The 18,809-nt window shown below is 38.7% G+C and overlaps 1 protein-coding gene across 1 annotated transcript; it reads left to right on the top strand.

Moving 5' to 3' along the window:
* The first annotated feature begins 4,545 nt into the window (after window positions 1-4,545).
* On the top strand, window positions 4,546-7,852 carry LOC105030952 (ribonuclease inhibitor-like). The gene is made up of 4 exons (XM_034295604.1): window positions 4,546-4,717; window positions 7,186-7,309; window positions 7,391-7,564; window positions 7,647-7,852. The coding sequence occupies exons 1-4, from the start codon at window positions 4,546-4,548 to the stop codon at window positions 7,840-7,842; spliced, it is 666 nt and encodes a 221-aa protein (XP_034151495.1). The 3' UTR covers window positions 7,843-7,852.
* Window positions 7,853-18,809: the final 10,957 nt, after the last annotated feature.

The following is an 18,809-nucleotide window of genomic DNA, read 5'->3' as shown; positions in this document are numbered from 1 at the left end:
GTCAACCAAGTGCAGCAACAAACCGTGTTTTAAAATAATAATAAAAACTGTGTATGCAATAATTAATAAATCAGAGTAAATTACATTATATCAGACAGATATAATGCTGGTTTTCCATTTGAAATAAATATATATTGTATATTGTGCAGTCCTAGTGTGTGTATATGTGTGTGTATATATATATATATATATAGTACCTCTGAAAACAGAGAACACCATCAAGTTGTTGCAAGAAAAATAAATTGTTTGGGGGGGGGTAAAAACATTTGAGAATGGAGTAATACTACATCAGTGGAGGATGTCATGTTATAACCAACATAAACCAAAATAGTGGGTCTTTTTTTAGAGATCAGCACTGTAAATTAATCTCTCTGGGATGAGAAAGCTGGGGAGCCTGTCTCTAAAATGAGTCTCTCTGGGATGAGAAAGCTAGGGAGCCTGTCTCTAAAATGAGTCTCTCTGGGATGAGAAAGCTGGGGAGCCTGTCTCTAAAATGAGTCTCTCTGGGATGAGAAAGCTGGGGAGCCTGTCTCTAAAATGAGTCTCTCTGGGATGAGAAGGCTGGGGAGCCTGCCTCTAAAATCAGTCTCTCTGGGATGAGAAAGCTGGGGAGCCTGCCTCTAAAATGAGTCTCTCTGGGAAGCATGACACCAAGTCCAAGAGGTGAGATTGCACTCTATTAAATGATTGATGTTTTCCTATCTGAGTTCTGATTAAACAGGTAATGTCCTTCTTTTTTGTGATCTAATTCAGATTTTAGGAAGGTCAACAACACCTTGGTATCTCTTCATGAAAAGTGACTGGTCTATGGGTCGACCTGTAGAGTTCAGAGAAGAAGGTCCTGGGCAAGGGGAAGAAATATTATTTACACAATGACAGACACTAGAACAAAAGTGAAAGGTGTCTTATTTTATGGAATAAATTCCTAAGCATTTACTGTCAGGTAAACCAAGAGGGGTGTGTGCTGGAATAACATTTGTGTATTCAGCAACTTGAACAGGCCCTGATCATGTTACTCTATGCAGCAAAAAACCCATACGCTACCTTTAAGTAGCCCATACAAAATATATTTGAAGCATTTGTTGGGCTGCAATCTCCGGTGCAGTTAATTGCCAATTTCCGAGGCTGGTAACACTACAGAACTCATCCTTAGATGTAACTCCTTTCCTGTTGCAGTCCTCATGAGAACCCGTTACATAATAACGCCTGATGATTTTTGCAACAGCACTTGAAGAAAGTTGCAAAGCTCTTAACTTCATTAAATCGGATTTGCTAACCTTTTTGTCTTAAGGTAATGTTGGACTGTTGATTCTCTGATTAGACAGGTAATGTTTGTCTCTTTTGTGTTGATGCCTAATCCAGCAGGACAGACCAGCCTCACCAATACCCAGCTCTGTGTCCATTAAGAGGGACTGGTCACAGAGAGGAACATCCAGGGTAAGAAGGAGAAAGATATGTATATGTTGTATATTAATGTGTGTGTGTACTATAGGTAATGGTGTATGCATTGTGTACAATTGTATAATATATGCTGTATATACATTTATCAGGTGTTGTATCAAGCATTGGTGCTGTAGTACAACATTGTATTGTTAACCTACACTGTTCAGGTGTGTATTATATATTGATACAGGTGTTTAGGTATAATAATGTAATTGTTATTCTATTCTTTTGATGTATATTAGCTATTGGTGCTCCAAATCTTTTTAGCAAAATAATTAGATTGTTAACTTACACTGTCCAGGTGTGTATTAGGTATTGGTGTAGGTACTGTATTCTAGTATAATAATTAAATAGTAAAACACAACTTAGATGTTTCATTTGAGAAACAATTCTAAAGCACTTCAAATAGCTAAATAGATTAGCTCTGGGTGAGTATTTCCAACTAGAGGTAAACATTTTCAGTTTTTAGGAAGGTCAACAATACCTTGGTATCCTCCTTTATATTATTTCCGGGGTGCAGCAGGAGAGACCATCCTCCCCTGTTCCCAGCTGTGGGTCCATGGAAGAATTCCAAAAATGCGTAAACGCTGCGTAAAATGTAAATAAAAACAGAATGCCATGATGTGCAAATCATTTATACAAATAGTACATAGTACAAAGACAACATATAAAATGTTGAAACTGACACATTTGATTGTTTCTTGAAAAATATATGCACACTTTGAATTTGATGCCAGCAACTTGTTTCAGAAAAGTTTGGACAGAGTCAACAAAACACTGGAAATGTTGTGTAATGCTAAAAAACCTAACCTGGTGGAACATCTCCCCACTGATTAGGTTTATTGCCAACAGGTCAGTAACATGATTGTCTATTAGAAGATCATTCCAGAGAGTTGATCCAACACAGTGGTAAACATGCCCGTCCCAACCTTTTTGAAACATGTTGCTGGCATCAAATTCAAAATAGACGCATATATTTTCCAAAACAAATCCATATGCCCCCACCCTGCATATGCGCAACACATTTGAATTTGAGATTAGTTTTGAGTGTATGGATGACACATGAACTTTATATTTTGAATGTATGGATGACACATGAACTTTATATTTTGAATGTATGGATGACACATGAACTTTATATTTTGAATGTATGGATGACACATGAACTTTATATTTTGAGTGTATGGATGACACATTAACTATATATTTCGAGTGTATCGATGACACATTTACTTTTTATTTCGAGTGTATGGATGACACATTAACTTTATATTTTGAATGTATGGATGACACATTAACTTTATATTTTGAATGTATGGATGACACATTAACTATATATTTCGAGTGTATGGATGACACATTAACTTTTTATTTCGAGTGTATGGATGACACATTAACTTTTTATTTTGAATGTATGGATGACACATTAACTTTATATTTTGAATGTATGGATGACACATTAACTATATATTTCGAGTGTATGGATGACACATTAACTTTGTATTTTGAGTGTATGGATGAAACATTTACTTTATATTTTGAATGTATGGATGACACATTAACTTTATATTTGCACATTAGCAAAACATTTTACAAAATGAGTTCTTTGCCATTGGCAAATCCACAGACAAGATTAAACAAATGGACTCAGGCTTACATAACATGAATATAATTCAATTACATGATTGACCCAAAACAAATTATTTCCTGTAAAGTGTTCTATGTCAATCCCCTGACTTCTTTATGGCAAAGTTTTTTCAATTATGTATGAGACAACCAAAAACATTTGCATTGTATGAAACTAATTTCAATTGATGTAAGCAGAGCACTTTATATACTATTTTTTGTAGGTTTTTTGATCAAATTTAAATCAAATTTATTTATAAAGCCCTTTTTACAACAGCAGTTGTCACAAAGTGCTTTTACAAAACCCCCGGCCTTAAACCCCAAGGAGCAAACAACAGTAGTGTTGAATTTCAGTGGCTAGGAAAAACTCCCTAAGAAGGCCGAAATTTAAAAAGAAACCTAGAGAGGACCCAAGCTCAGAGGGGTGACCAGTCCTCTTCTGGCTGTACCGGGTGAGATATTAAGAGTCCAATTGGAATAATTAATAAATGCATTCCTCATATCAACAACAATTTATAGTGGAGAATGAGAACTTAGTGGGGAAGGAGAACTGACCCAATCCCCCAGCACAATAATATAGCAGCCTAAGACCTTGGGACTGAGACTGTTTGATTTCACTTTCATTTTACTCACATAGTGGAAACTAGTTATTGTTGTTTTAATTAAATGAGAACAGCACCTGTATAACTCAGACTTTTCTCCTTACAATGTTACCTAAGAAGGTGGTGGCTCGAGCATGTGATTCACTTTTGTTTAGACTACAAAATAACTTTTGGAGAACATTTCAATGTTTAAATATGCGCTGTATACCCAGCATATGTAAAATCTTTGTACTCGTTTCTCTATCTATCAAGTACACAAACATTAGTAAAATCAGGGGAAAGTGATAATCGGCTAGATATCAGATGTTTGGGACTTGGACTGAAGGTTTAAATTAGGGTTAGGGTAAACTGTTAGATGTATGGTATGCAAATGTGTGTTAATGCCCTCTCTGGATTTGTATACAGCTCCGGAACAAATTAAGAGACCACTGCACCTTTTTCTTTCCTTTCCAAAAAAGTTGAAAAGGAAGGTTTTGAGTGAGGAACAGAAACGTGCAATTTGCAGTGGTCTCTTAATTCTCTTAAGTCCTTTTTGACTTTTTTGGAAAGGAAAGAAAAAGGTGCAGTGGTCTCTAAACTTTTTCCGGAGCTGTATGTAATTTCGTATCCTTTCAACAGAGACCAACAGGAGAGATCCGAGTCAAAGATGATCAGAGGTCAGGCAGTCCAACAAACAAACCTGTCATCCATATTCAATGTATGTGTTCCTGTTAGGTACATTTCTTTCGGTTCACTTCAAGTAAAGTTTATCACTCATGAATATTGTTTTCTTATTTAATTCACTCTGATAGGAACTCATTTACTTTGTCTACTTCAGTTGCTTGAACAGAATATCATAAAATATGTGAAGGAAGAGTTGAAGACGTTCAAGAGAATGCTGACTTTGGATCTCCCAAAAGGCTTTGGAAGTCAGAAGGACAGTGAGGATATATTCAATCCTGAAGCTGAGAAGCAGGAGAGCAGTGCCAAAGAGGGGGCTTTGCAGATCACACTGCATGTCCTGAGGAACATGAACCAGAAGGAGCTTGCTGACACACTGGAAATGTGTAAGATTTGTCTCATTTAACTCTTGAATGCCCCATTTTGAGGACCGTTTAAGCAACTGTATTTAGCTGTTTCACTTAGTGATACTATAACACATTTTAGACCTTAGCAATTTTGTCAAGTAGCATAGGTGATGTGTTGTTGTTGTTGATTAATAAGACCTGAACGGGGAAATAGAGAAGATAAGAGACACCAGTGTGTAATTCCCTGTGAGTTCCTTTGTTATTTACAACGTTGGAACACAATCCAACCATACTGCAGGTATTTAAATAGCAATAATATGAATGTTCTTTAACAATATCCTCTGTGTTAGTTCTTCATCCGGATGAGTTTGCTGTGATTTCCCAACGTGAACTCAAATCTAACCTGAAGAAGAAGTTTCAGTGTGTTTTTGAAGGGATACCTCAACAAGGAAGACCAACACTTCTCAATAAAGTCTACACAGAGCTCTACATCACAGAGGGTGGAAGTGGAGAGGTCAATAATGAACATGAGGTGAGACGGATTGAGACAGCAACCAGGAAACAAGCAAGACCAGAGTTGGCTATCAAATGTAATGACATCTTTAAACCTTTAAATGGACAAGACAAACCTATCAGAACTGTGCTGACAAAGGGAATTGCTGGCATTGGAAAAACAATTTCTGTGCAGAAATTCATTCTGGACTGGGCTGAAGGGAAAGCAAATCAGGATATCCAATATCCATTTATATTCCCATTTCGAGAGCTGAATTTGTTGAAAACAGAAAACCACAGTTTGACTGATCTCCTTAATCACTTTTCAATGGTAATCAAGAAATCAAAAATACAAAACTACAACAGTTACAAAGTTCTGTTCATCTTTGATGGTCTGGATGAGTGCCGACTGCCCCTTGACTTCAAGAACAACAAAATATGTTGTGATGTAACAGAGTCAAGTTCAGTGGATGTGCTGCTGACAAACCTCATCAAAGGAAATCTGCTTCCCTCTGCTCTCCTCTGGATAACTACCAGACCTGCAGCAGCCAATCAGATCCCTTCATGGTGTGTTGACCAGGTGACAGAGGTGAGAGGGTTCAATGACCAACAGAAAGATGAGTACTTCAGAAAGAGATTTATTGATGAGAACCTGGCCAGCAGAATCATCTCACACATAAAGGCCTCAAGGAGCCTCCACATAATGTGTCACATACCAGTCTTCTGTTGGATTTCTGCAGTAGTCCTTGAACAAATGCTGAAACATAAAAGAGAAGAGATGCCCAAGACTCTCACTGAGATGTACACACACCTTGTTGTGTTTCATATTAAACAGAAGAATGAAAAGTATTCTGGGAAAGAGACAGATCCACACTGGAATATAAGCAACGTTCTGTCACTCGGAAAGCTGGCTTTTCAACAGCTTGTGAAAGGCAATCTAATTTTCTATGAAGACGACCTGAAAGAGTGTGACATTGATATAATTGAAGCTTCAGTGTACTCAGGAGTCTGCACACAGATCTTAAAAGAGGAATCCGGGCTGTACCAGAACAAAATGTACTGCTTTGTGCATCTGAGCATTCAGGAGTTTCTAGCTGCTGTATATGTGATTCTCTCATTTGTTAACAACAATGACAATCTAATGGACAAACCACAATCCACCTACAGTAACATTGAAATAATGTTCGGAGTCAAGTCTGAAGTCATGTTCTACAAAAATGCTGTGGATAAAGCCTTGGAGAGTGAAGCTGGACACTTGGACCTTTTCCTCCGCTTCCTTCTGGGCCTCTCACTGGAGGCAAATCAAAAGCACTTACAAGGACTACTGAAACAGACCAGAAGAAGCTCACAGAGCCATGAGGAAATAATCAAGTACATCAAAAAGAAGATCAGGGAGAATCCCTCTTCGGAGAGGTGCATCAATCTGTTCCACAGTCTGAATGAATTGAAATACCATTCTCTGGTGCAGGAGATCCAAAGATATTTGAGTAAAGGAAGTCTCTCCAGAGAACAACTGTCAAATGCACAGTGGTCTGCTCTGGTCTTTGTGTTGTTGACAGAAGAGGAGCAGTTGTTTGATCTGAGGAAATACTTCAAATCAGAGGAAGGTGTAATACAAATGCTGCCAGTGGTCAAAACCTGCAGAACAGCTTTGTAAGTACAAAACACAATAATAATGTTAAAATGTTTTATGGCCTATGGTCCATTAATAACTTTTAACTCTAAGATATCCAGTTCCCTTCTTGCATGAAATCCTTATACATTTACTTAAACCATCAATGACTGTCTATCACTGAAGTTTAAATAGAGCAGCATTCAATAGAGAATAGAGTCAGTTCATAAAAAACGGAATGTTTTACTCTTTGAAAGTATGATCTACAGTGTAGTTGATAAGACAATGATGCAATCTTTAGAGGGTACTCTGATACTAAGTATGTTAATGTAAGCAGGACATTTTCTCTATAGGCTGGCAGGCTGTGGAATCACAGAGGAAGGCTGTGCTTCCCTTGTATCAGCTCTGAAGTCAAACCCCTCAAGCCTGAAACAATTGGATCTGAGTGACAATGATCTGCATGATAACGGAGTGAAGACAATCTCTGCTTTGCTGCAAAATCTACAATGTAGACTGGAGATTCTGAGGTGAGTAATGATGTGTTTTTCTTAGAAAGAAGATTTACATGTGAGTAGCATAAAACATTTTTTATCTGAATATCTTTGCAGCCTCTCTGACTGTCTGGTCACAGAGAAAGGCTGTGCTTCTCTGGTCTCAGCTCTGAAGTCAAACCCCTCACACCTGAAAGAGCTGGATCTGAGTAAGAATGACCTGAAGTATTCAGGAGTGAAGCTGCTTGCTACTTTCCTGGAGGATCCACAATGTAAACTGGAGGCTCTTAGGTGAGTCATAATATATGTTTCTCACACAAGGAGGGGTTTTATGTGAATTTCAGTTTGTGAGAAGATTATCAACTATTTGCAGGTTGTCAGGGTGTTTGGTCACAGACAAAGGGTGTGCATTTTTGGCCTCAGCTCTGATTTCAAACCCTTCACACCTGAAAGAGCTGGATCTAAGTAAAAATGAACTACACGATTCAGGAGTACACCGGATTGCTGATGGGTTGCAAAATAAACAGTGTAAACTTGAGACACTGAGGTCAGTATTGTGTTATTTATAAGAAATATCTTTCTGATGTACATTCTATTCAACTGCTGATGTTATTGAAATCATGAAAAACTATCTCCAGACTGTCAGGCTGTCTGGTCACAGAGGAAGGCTGTGCTTTTCTGGCCTCAGCTCTGAAGTCAAACCCCTCACATCTGAAAGAGCTGGATCTGAGCTACAATCACCCAGGAGAGTCAGGAGTCAAACTGCTCTCTGCTGGACTGGAGGATCCACACTGGAGACTGGAGAAACTCAAGTATGTTCTCTAGATGTTTTCCCAATACCTAATGAGTGCTATGAAGTTCTCAGGTTAGTAAGGATTATTCAGGTTGTGTTGTGTGTATTAAAGTTTGTGTGTATTAAAGTTTTTGATGATCTGCTCTGTGTTTTTTATTAAGAGCTAAATTACTATTAAGATTGAAGCATTAAAGCCATAAAAAATGTCACTATGCATTAGGATGCATTGTATGTCAGTAAATGACAGTGTGCGTTTTTTCTTTTTTCACAGTTTAGAGCCTTTTGCAGAGTGTAGGTTGAAACCAGGGCTGAATAAATGTAAGTTATTTTAATGCAATTGACTGTGTGTAAACTTTCACTGGGATGTGAGTTCGTGTCTCTGTGGCTATGTGTTTGCATACGCATGTGTTCGTTCGTGTGTGTTTTTCTTTTTCTATACCCATGAGGACCGATATCTGTAAAAAGTGGATAGTTTCATTATTTTGCCAGTTCTCTATATTTCTTTGACTTATGAGTTAAGGCCCTTTCCCACCAAGTCTATTTTCATGGCCTGAATAATAACTGGACATCCCGTACCTCAAACAGGGCCAGTAAATGGGGCACAGAACCAGACCACCAAATACATACCAACCCACCCGCAGAGACCAGGCAGAGAGCAGCTCACTCTGTTCCATACCATTGCATGAGTCCCAGGGAATGTGAAGTCAGACCGAAAACCTCAACCCACTCACACCAATGTTGAATTCAGCTGCCCTTTTTAGATTTACTCTAGTCTTAGTCAATTTTTTTTCATTTTAATAATTATTTATAAAATATAACATCATGAAGTTCATCCTTCACCCTAGGAATATGAAATACTTAACTCTTATAGAAACAAGAAACCAGGCAAGCCTAGTTTAGCCAGCCCACAATAGAAAGTGTTGATTATGGCTGCCATCTCAAGAGTCTAACCTAGGTCGCCCACGTGAAAGGCTGTGTCTTTACCCACAACACCACAGAGCTGACCGTGTAAGTATAGCATATTGACATTATATAAAATTGTCATGCATTAACATCACATCAAATTTGAATATTTCGTTAGACACCATTAACCATGTAATGTTTCTTATTAAGTTTACCTCCACCACAAATAGTATCTATAAACTGCATGACTTTTGCCACTGGCCGTTTAAAAACGTATTAGTTACTAATAAGTTGTTTGACGCCATTACGCATTGTGTTAAACTTTGTAACGTTCCTTATTAATTTTAACACCACCACAAATAGCATCTATAAACTGTATGGCTTTTGTCACTGGCTGTTTTAACGGCATATTAGCCATTTGTGAATGACATTGGTACAATAACTACTGTATCAATATAGGTGACAATAACTGACTTTTACATCAAGTGAAAAGACGAGAGAATCGTGTAGCCGGCAAAGTGTTTGACTATCCTGAAGAAATCCTAAGACTATTAGACATTCCACCAGAAAAAGTCGCAATATAACAGTAAACTAGTGATGGCCGTTCTTCTAGCAGCAGGATATTATGCTAGCAGTGCTAACTCAGATTTTCTTTTTCAAAATAAAAGCCATCATTGAACTACATAATGCAATATAGTTAACAATCTATTCTGTCAATCTAGTCTGTCATTTTATGTTTAATGTCCGTTCCAATGTTGTTCTTGTCTGTTGTTTTTTATATACTAGATTGTTAACTATATTGTCTTATACATTTCAATCATGACTTGCATTGTGACAATGAACATCTGAGTGCTGCCAGCATAATATCCTGCTGCTAAAATAACGCGAATGAAGCCTCTTTTGGCCATCACTGCAGTAAGATTTTAGGCTTCCCGTAGCTACAGAAGCTTGTAGCCAGCAAAGTTTTTGTATATTCTGAACAAATCCTCTTTTACCACTGGCCGTTTAACAACTAATTAGCCATTTGTGAATTACATTGAGTATCTATCAATATAGGACGACAAATGACTTTTGTCAAGTAAAAAGACGAGAGAATCGTGTAGGTAGCGAAGTGTTTGTCTATCCTGAACAAATCCTAATATCCACCAGGACTGATTTATTTTAGTCTTCCTATTACGTAGCTACATAAGGTTAGAGCCAGCAAGTTTTTGTCTGTCCTGAACCTCAGGCATAATGGCCCTCATTTATCATTCTTGCGTAGAAACGGGCGTATATGTTGGCGTAAGATTTTGCTTACACTCCTCTCACCGCCTGATTTATGAAGCTGTGCATACCTTTAAAATCCAGGTGTACGCAATACCTGCCCTTGATAAATGCCGCGGTTGAAAACGATCGTCATTGGAATAACACGCCCCTATATATTCATGTCTCCGCTTCCCCCACGCCCTTATTTTACGCCATGGACACACGGAAGACGGCAAAAAAGAGAAACATCTCTGACGTGGAGATTGAGACGATCACCAGGGAGGTAGAAATAAATAAAATAGTTTTATTTGGCAGTTTTAAAAGCGGAATAAAAGATGATGATGTGATGTGGAGTACCATTCATTCACATTAATAATTGCATTACAATTTGTAATATTCGTCTTATTATTTTATGATATTTATTATTAATGACGTGTTTTGTTATTTAGAAGAATAATGTCGTTATTATTATTATTTCTATTATTATTATTATTTAAAAGAAGAAGAATGTCATTTTTATTATTTTGTCAGTCTGAATTATATTTTGGTCATTAAAAGCCTTTTATTACTGAACCCAGTCCGTGCGCAACTGCCGGGCCTAACCCTGAAACGTCATGTAAAGCGCACAGACTCGCATCTGAAGGAATACATATAAAACAAATGCTTTGGTAAAGTCACACAAATTAAACATTGAAGTCCATGTTGCACAAAAATAAACACTGAAGTTTGTAATTATTATGTTGTTTGTTTTACAGTGGGTCATAATATATCATATATTTTAGTTTGTCAGTGGGTTAGGATTTTTTTTCCTGCACATTTCCGCACTAACTCAAAACGTGCGTACACCACCTCCTGAGCTGGCGTAGGATTTGAGAGTGCCGTACGCCAACGTCCATATTGATAAATCTCAAAGTCACCGTGGTTTTGGGTGTACTTACAGTATTTACATATTGCTATAAGTTGCTTTTGATGAGCGCGTTTCTAAATACACTAAATGGACTATGAAAAAGACTTTCAGAAGTACAACTGCTCTGAAAGAGGAGTTAAGATCATTTCTATTGATCCTGTGGGGCTAAATTTCATGACGGTCTCCTGTAGTAATTATTTCATTTTTGGTGAGACAGCAGTAGGCCATTTTAAGATTGCAAAAATAATTTACTAATAAATAATATTCTCTAAATGTGCCTTCTCTGCTCTTTTCATGTGACAGATTAATGCTCCTTACATTTCAGTGAAGTTGGATGGCCTTTTTCAACTCATCAGGCTTGGGTTGGGCTGGGTTGGGCTTGAGTTCTTAGGCTCAATGAGAGCTCTACCTCCGTCACCCTTAACATCTTCCTGATTGTATAAGTAAATACATTAAGTGCTTTGCAGGAAAGTATGGAATTTCATGTTTATCAGAGCACAGCGGGAGGGTGATCAATCTCACTCTAGTTCTGTAAGCAATAGTGGCGTGTGCTTCTTGCTCTCACCACACTACAACCTTTGCCCTTCAGTCTCAAGTCTATTGTTGTGCAAAATACAAGCACCTGATGGACTAAACAGCCTATACTGAAAATAGGTGTGACGGGCAGGATCCGACAGATGTAATAAGCATCTCATTCTAAAACATTAAGGAATTACATTTATTACAAATTACCTGACCCTCATCTGGTGTAGATAATGAAAAATATGAAAAAGTTCAACTTTTTTCCTCTGCATACTAAAATTCCAACCGTTGGTAAACTGGAAATGTTGTATTTTGCCGGACTATGTAAGCGGAGCCGGCCAAGAAGAGTGAATATATCTTACTGCCTGCCTGTCTGCCTACCCCTTGTTAAATAGCGTAGTGGTTAGAGACACGGACCTGCAACTAATAGGTCCCGCATTTGAATCTCATCACAGTCAAATTATACATTAGGATTTCTTCCCGGACAGACAAAATCTTCACTGGCTACAACCAATCAATAACTGCATTATAGGAAGCCTAAAATAAAACTGTTCACAGTTATATTGCAACCATTACTGGTGGATTTTTGAAGTACGCATCCGTGCATGATTTTTGGTCAGGATAGCCAAAAACCTTGCTGGCTACATTATAGTAAGCTTAAAATAAAACTGTTATATTGTGACTCTTTGTTGTGGATTTTTGAAGTATGCATCTGTGCATGCTTTTTTGGCTAATACAGGCTAGATCAAAATCCCTTGGGGAGAATAAGAGGAGGGTTTTCCACGATTCTCTCGTCTTTTCACTTGAAGAAAAAGTCAGTTATCGTCACCTATATTGATGGTTATTGTATCAATGTCCTTCACAAATGAAAGAAAAACTAATTTTGTTGTGTAATGAAATGAAATAGCTTTGGCAGTGTAAAGTTCAACTTCAGTTTTGCTAGAAATTGCTCAATACTTATGACTATTCCATGTAGTAAGTAGATACTAGTAAGCCTATTACTGGCTAACAAGCTATTAAAACGGCCAGTGGCAAAAGCCAAATATTTCATAGATGCTATTTGTTGTGGAGGTAAACATAATAAGAAAAGTTAGTCAGTTTAACACAATACTTAATGGTGTCCAGTGAAATATGAAAACTTGGCATGATGTTAATGCGTGACACAATGATCTAATGTTGAGATGCTATAGTGACACTAGGCCGTTGTGTATTGTGATGTAGTGGTTAAAGACAGCCACTCATGAGCAGGGTTTGAATCCAGTGAGAGCAATAGCATTTATCATTTTAATTGTGGGCCGGCTGCACTAGGCTTGCCTGGTTCCTTTTCTGCTTCATAAACATTTGGGTCTGATAAATATCCAATACAATTATATGTGTGATTATCCCTAATTTATGTGTATGGAATTATAAATTGGAATCTTCTAGAAGTTTATCTCTGTTAGAAAAACCAAATACTGATGAGACACTGGACAGGCATGTAGATGTGCATGCATCTGTGTGGTTGTTTGTGCATGTTTTTTTTTTAAACTTGGTCTGCGAATGTGTGTATGTTAGTGTGTGTGTGTCTGTCTGTATCCTCTGAGTGTGTTTAAAATACAGATTAAATGAAAATATGAATCATAATGATTTGAAAATTGTCTCATCCACCAGATGCTTGTATGCTCACACTGGACCCAAACAAAGCAAACAGGAACCTCTCTCTGTCAGAGGAGAACAGAAAGGTGAGATGTAGGAGAGAGGAGCAGCCGTATCCTGATCACCCAGAGAGATTTGAACACGGTGTTGTGTAGAGAGGGTCTGTCTGGACACTGTTACTGGGAGGTAGAGTGGAGTGGGAGAGGGGCTGGGATAGGAGTGACATATAAAGGAATCAACAGGAGAGGAGTGGGTAGTGACTGTAGGCTTGGATACAATGCTAAGTCCTGGATCCTTTGCTGTGATGGTGACCGATACTATGCCAAGCACAATAAGAGAACTGACATCCCTGTCACTTCCTCAGACCCCCACAGAGTAGGAGTGTATCTGGACTGGCCAGCCGGCACTCTGTCCTTCTACAGGGTCTCCTCTGACACACTGACCCACCTGTATTCATTCCACAACAAGTTCACTGAGCTCTATCCAGGGATTAGGGTTTGTTCTGACTCCTCAGTGTCTCTGTATCTGATGGACCCTGTTTGAAGCTCAACATGTTGTTTCACTCTAATCATGATCTTGAAAAATAACTTTAGTAGTGAGTAATTAGTGAGTAATAGAATGAATCATCACACCTCTGTAAAACCCAATTTAGAAATAATAAATATAAAAGGAAGTTATTATTTTTGCTGATGTTTGTAAAACCATACAACACAGCTTCTGTATAATCTGATTTAATAGCAAACAGCTGGTATCAGTTATTGAGGCACCCCAGACAGCCTGATAAGTGTGTGTGTGGAGCCAAGAACTCAAGCGGGGACACTATTTCAGGCCATATAAGACTAAGACATGGAATATACTTATGTGATTGGAAGACAGAGAGTGGAGAGGATGTACTGAAGGTTCTAATGTAAATATGCTGTAAAATAAAATAAAAATTTGGAGAACATGTAAGAACTATGGAAGTCCAACATCTTGGACTCATGCAAATAAAGACATTCTCCCTTGACTTGTGGGTTTAATGATTCTGTTCGGGGATCAAAAGTGGACGGAATCTAAAAGTAATTTGATGATGTCAGGTCCTGACTGGGGGACTCTAGGCATCTCTGCGGTACTGCTTTCTGTTCTCCCCAATTAGAGACAGCTGTTGTGGAAATTCTTGAACTGATGTGTACTTGGTCCTATACATGTATAAATGGGTTACTAGTTAAAAGTACTGAGTCCCCATGTTTGGATAAGAAAAGGAATGTAGGAGAGGGGGATCTGGTGTTTAGGGTCATTATTGACTGGTATCAGCAGATTATAGGGTTACTTGCTTTATAATATACTAAGACTGTAGTTACAATCATCATTAGACCAGGTAATAGTCATGAATTTGTAAAGAAATATTTTTCACCAAGTAACACTGAGGAAACTCAAACACAGGACCTTGTGAATCCGTAGCCATGCACACAACCCATTACTCCAAAGACAGTGGGGCGAACAAATATTTGATACACTGCCGATATATTCCTCATGATCATTGAAGCCCCACGAGGTGAGATCTTGCATGGAGCTCCAGACCGAGGGAGATTGACCGTCATCTTGAACTTCTTCCATTTTCTAATAATTGCGCCAACAGTTGTTGCCTTCTCACCAAGCTGCTTGCCTATTGTCCTGTAGCCCATCCCAGCCTTTTGCAGGTCTATAATTTTATCCCTGATGTCCTTATAAAGCTCTCTGGTCTTAGCCATTGTGGAGAGGTTGGAGTCTGTTTGATTGAGTGTGTGGACAGGTGTTTTTTATACAGCTAACGAGTTCAAACAGGTGCAGTTAATACAGGTAATGAGTGGAGAACAGGAGGGCTTCTTAAAGAAAAACTAACAGGTCTGTGAGAGCCGGAAATCTTACTGGTTGGTAGTTGATCAAATACTTATGTCATGCAATAAAATGCTAATTAATTATTTAAAAATCATACAATGTGATTTTCTGGATTTTTGTTTTAGATTCCTTCTCTCACAGTTGAAGTGTACCTATGATAAGAATTACAGACCTCTACATGCTTTGTAAGTAGGATCGCAAAATCGGCAGTGTATCAAATACTTGTTCTCCCCACTGTAGCTAATGCTGTATGTGGGTTGACTAAAATGACTGCAAATGAAGGACAACTGAAATAAAGAGGGACACATTTGTGCATGCTCCTGAAGGGAATGAGTGAATCTGTGACTGTGGAAGAGTGTTTCTGTAAGCACGTCAAGGAAAATGAATGTGCTTTTGTCACTGCTCTGAAAAGAGTCCTTGACAAAACCTTCTTACAATCGCCTCTGAACAAAAATGTGAAAAAATACAAAAACACTTAATGAACTCCTCGACTCTCAACATCTACAACAAGCTCTTCATACTCTTAGCAGCAACCAACCAATGACAACCCACAAAAGAAGGGAAGTTTTGCATCCTTAAATCCACAACCCGAAACCGACACAAAAGGCAAAGTGATCTCGGGGGTCTGCAGATGAGTGAGGCCTCGTCTGTCATCGATCATGTGTTTCTCAGAAAACGATTCAAGCCTCGGTGCGCAGCTTCAGTGGGAATTACCCTACGTACTCGACAGACATAGCATCACTATGCTGCTGTTGATCTGGCTGGTGTTGGTCTGGATGGTGTTGATCTGGATGGTGTTGATCTGGCTGGCGTTGATCTGGCTGGCGTTGATCTGGATGGCGTTGATCTGGATGGTGTTGGTCTGGCTGGTGTTGGTCTGGCTGGTGTTGATCTGGCTGACGTTGATCTGGATGGTGTTGGTCTGGCTGGTGTTGATCTGGCTGGTGTTGATCTGGCTGGCGTTGATCTGGATGGTGTTGGTCTGGCTGGCGTTGATCTGGATGGCGTTGGTCTGGCTGGTGTTGATCTGGATGGTGTTGCTCTGGATGGTGTTGGTCTGGATGGTGTCGATCTGGATGGGTTTGTGTTGTCTAGATGGATGTATGTTGTGGCACTGACTGGTGTTGATCTGGATGGGGTTGTGTTGTCTAGAGGGATACATGTTGTGGCACTGACTGGTGTTGATCTAGATGGGGTTGTGTTGTTTAGATGGATACATGTTGTGGCACTGACTGGTGTTGATCTGGATGGGGTTGTGTTGTCTAGAGGGATACATGTTGTGGCACTGACTGGTGTTGATCTAGATGGGGTTGTGTTGTTTAGATGGATACATGTTGTGGCACTGACTGGTGTTGATCTGGATGGGGTTGTGTTGTTTAGATGGATACATGTTGTGGCACTGACTGGTGTTGATCTGGATGGGGTTGTGTTGTCTAGAGGGATACATGTTGTGGCACTGACTGGTGTTGATCTAGATGGGGTTGTGTTGTTTAGATGGATACATGTTGTGGCACTGACTGGTGTTGATCTGGATGGGGTTGTGTTGTCTAGAGGGATACATGTTGTGGCACTGACTGGTGTTGATCTAGATGGAGTTGTGTTGTTTAGATGGATACATGTTGTGGCACTGACTGGTGTTGATCTGGATGGGGTTGTGTTGTCTAGAGGGATACATGTTGTGGCACTGACTGGTGTTGATCTGGATGGGATTGCGTGGAATGATGGGGCTATTAACTGTATGACATTGTTGCAGCGACTGGAGATGGCCTTTCCATGTCTATTGGCTCTGAATTAGTGACGTATACTTAGCCCCTCTAGAGTGCTTTGAGGCATCATACATTTGTCCCATCTAATACAACACAATTTGTGATTGGATGATTCTACTATCATTTCAAAATGCTGCTCTATTTGAAGTAAATTACGTTGGCTGGTGCCTTCTTCAAAGCCTGAGGGCCTAGGCAATGAGCATTGAGCCTAGCTAGATTACCAAAGAAAAATATTAATTTGATATTTTTTGTTTTGGATATTAACCCTTCTTCATTCAACACAAACTGAAGAAATTCAATAGGAAGATCATTACAATTAAGACAAAAAAAATTAAATCATTGAAAACAAATTTCCAAGTTATGGTTGATAAAAATATCTACAGATTAGTATCTATCTTTAGGCCCTCTCTGAGGACGTAGATGGCCCTGACAGTTCCCCGCTGTTGTTTCATGTCTACGGCTCTGTTTTGCATGAGTATTTGAACTACGTTTTCTCTGTGCCTGTGTCCCGCCTCCCATGCCACATCGTGTCAAGCAGGATGAAATATAAACTTGTAGCCACTATTAAGTTCCTACCCAAGTCCAACGAGACAAAAAAACATTAATTGTCCTTGAATGGTTCAAGCGAATAAACAACTTACACACCTGGGTTAACTTTCCAGTTCAATGTTTTCTTCACCACTGGCCAAGTCTGTAGTGTGCCTGTTTTGGGGATTGGAAGAGACAATTCCCACCTTGAGAAATACTTGGCTTTTACTGACATTCATTCATCAATAAACTGTGGGAAGTCGGTGCTGCCTCGATCATTGAGTTCTTGCATTTGTCTTGAGACAGGAAATGTTTCAGACTTGCACTCCCTCAGCCCTCCCACAGAGGTTTGCAACGCTGCAGTCAATGGAGTTAAGTCCTCTTCAGTCAAGTCAATTAAGGCACAAAGACCTGGAGTTGGTGTTGAACTGGTTGGATGGGATGCAGGTTGACCTTTGGGTGCAGAATAGTTGTTTTCTTATTCAAATGCAAGATACACAATGATGTCATTCAAAACTGGGAAAAAAAAGTGTATCAAGTCATTTTGTAAGTCATTGTGTACTATAAATGCAGTCTCTGTAATGACATTTCAACTCTCGTCTCCTCTGTTCACAAATTTTGAATATGCTTCAAGTTGGTGCAGTCTGTGTTTGTCACAACAGTATACCTGGAAGGACAGTTCAACTGCCCACATTAGGTCCCCATTATCACTTGAGGACTATGCTAAAACAGTTATGTGCAAGACATTCAAAATACATAAGTGTGAAGTACAATGACTGGAGATAAACCACATCGTTTGTTAGGACCTCTCATTCTATCCTGGCTTTCAGAATACTACAGTGAAAACACACTAATACTCAAAAGTAATGTAACATCTCACATACTTGCAACAAAGCACAAATTGAATCCAATAATAATTGCTCAACCTGTCATATTCCTTACTCAAAACCTTCCTTTTCAATATTTTTGGAAAGGAAAGAAAAAGGAGCAGTGGCCTCTTAATTTTTTCTGGAGCTGTATCTAGAAATAAAAATCGGGTGGTCTTTAGTGATACTGTTGATGGAATGGGTTGAGGGTAGCGGAAGGTTACCAAAAGAAAATAAATAAAGTAAATAAACAAATGCAATCTTTAACTGATGTAAAACATACTGAGTCCATATAAGATGGCATATGTATAGACTAGAAGTAGAAGCATAAGTGTTGTCGCCCATTAGTTTAATCCAATTAGGGAAGGAATAGTAGGATTATGGGTAAAAATATATATATTTTAAGAATAAAGAAAATATATGCAAAAAAAGAGATTGGTGTATAAGTCCCTTTAATATATATGTTTTATTTTCAAAAGATGTATTGTAATATATATATAAAAAGAAAACGATG

This window comes from Esox lucius, chromosome 11, assembly GCF_011004845.1.
Source record: "Esox lucius isolate fEsoLuc1 chromosome 11, fEsoLuc1.pri, whole genome shotgun sequence".
Classification (NCBI taxonomy): Eukaryota; Metazoa; Chordata; class Actinopteri; order Esociformes; family Esocidae; genus Esox; species Esox lucius.
The sequence above is the reverse complement of the archived record's forward strand: the minus strand, read 5'-3'. Positions and strand labels throughout refer to the sequence as shown.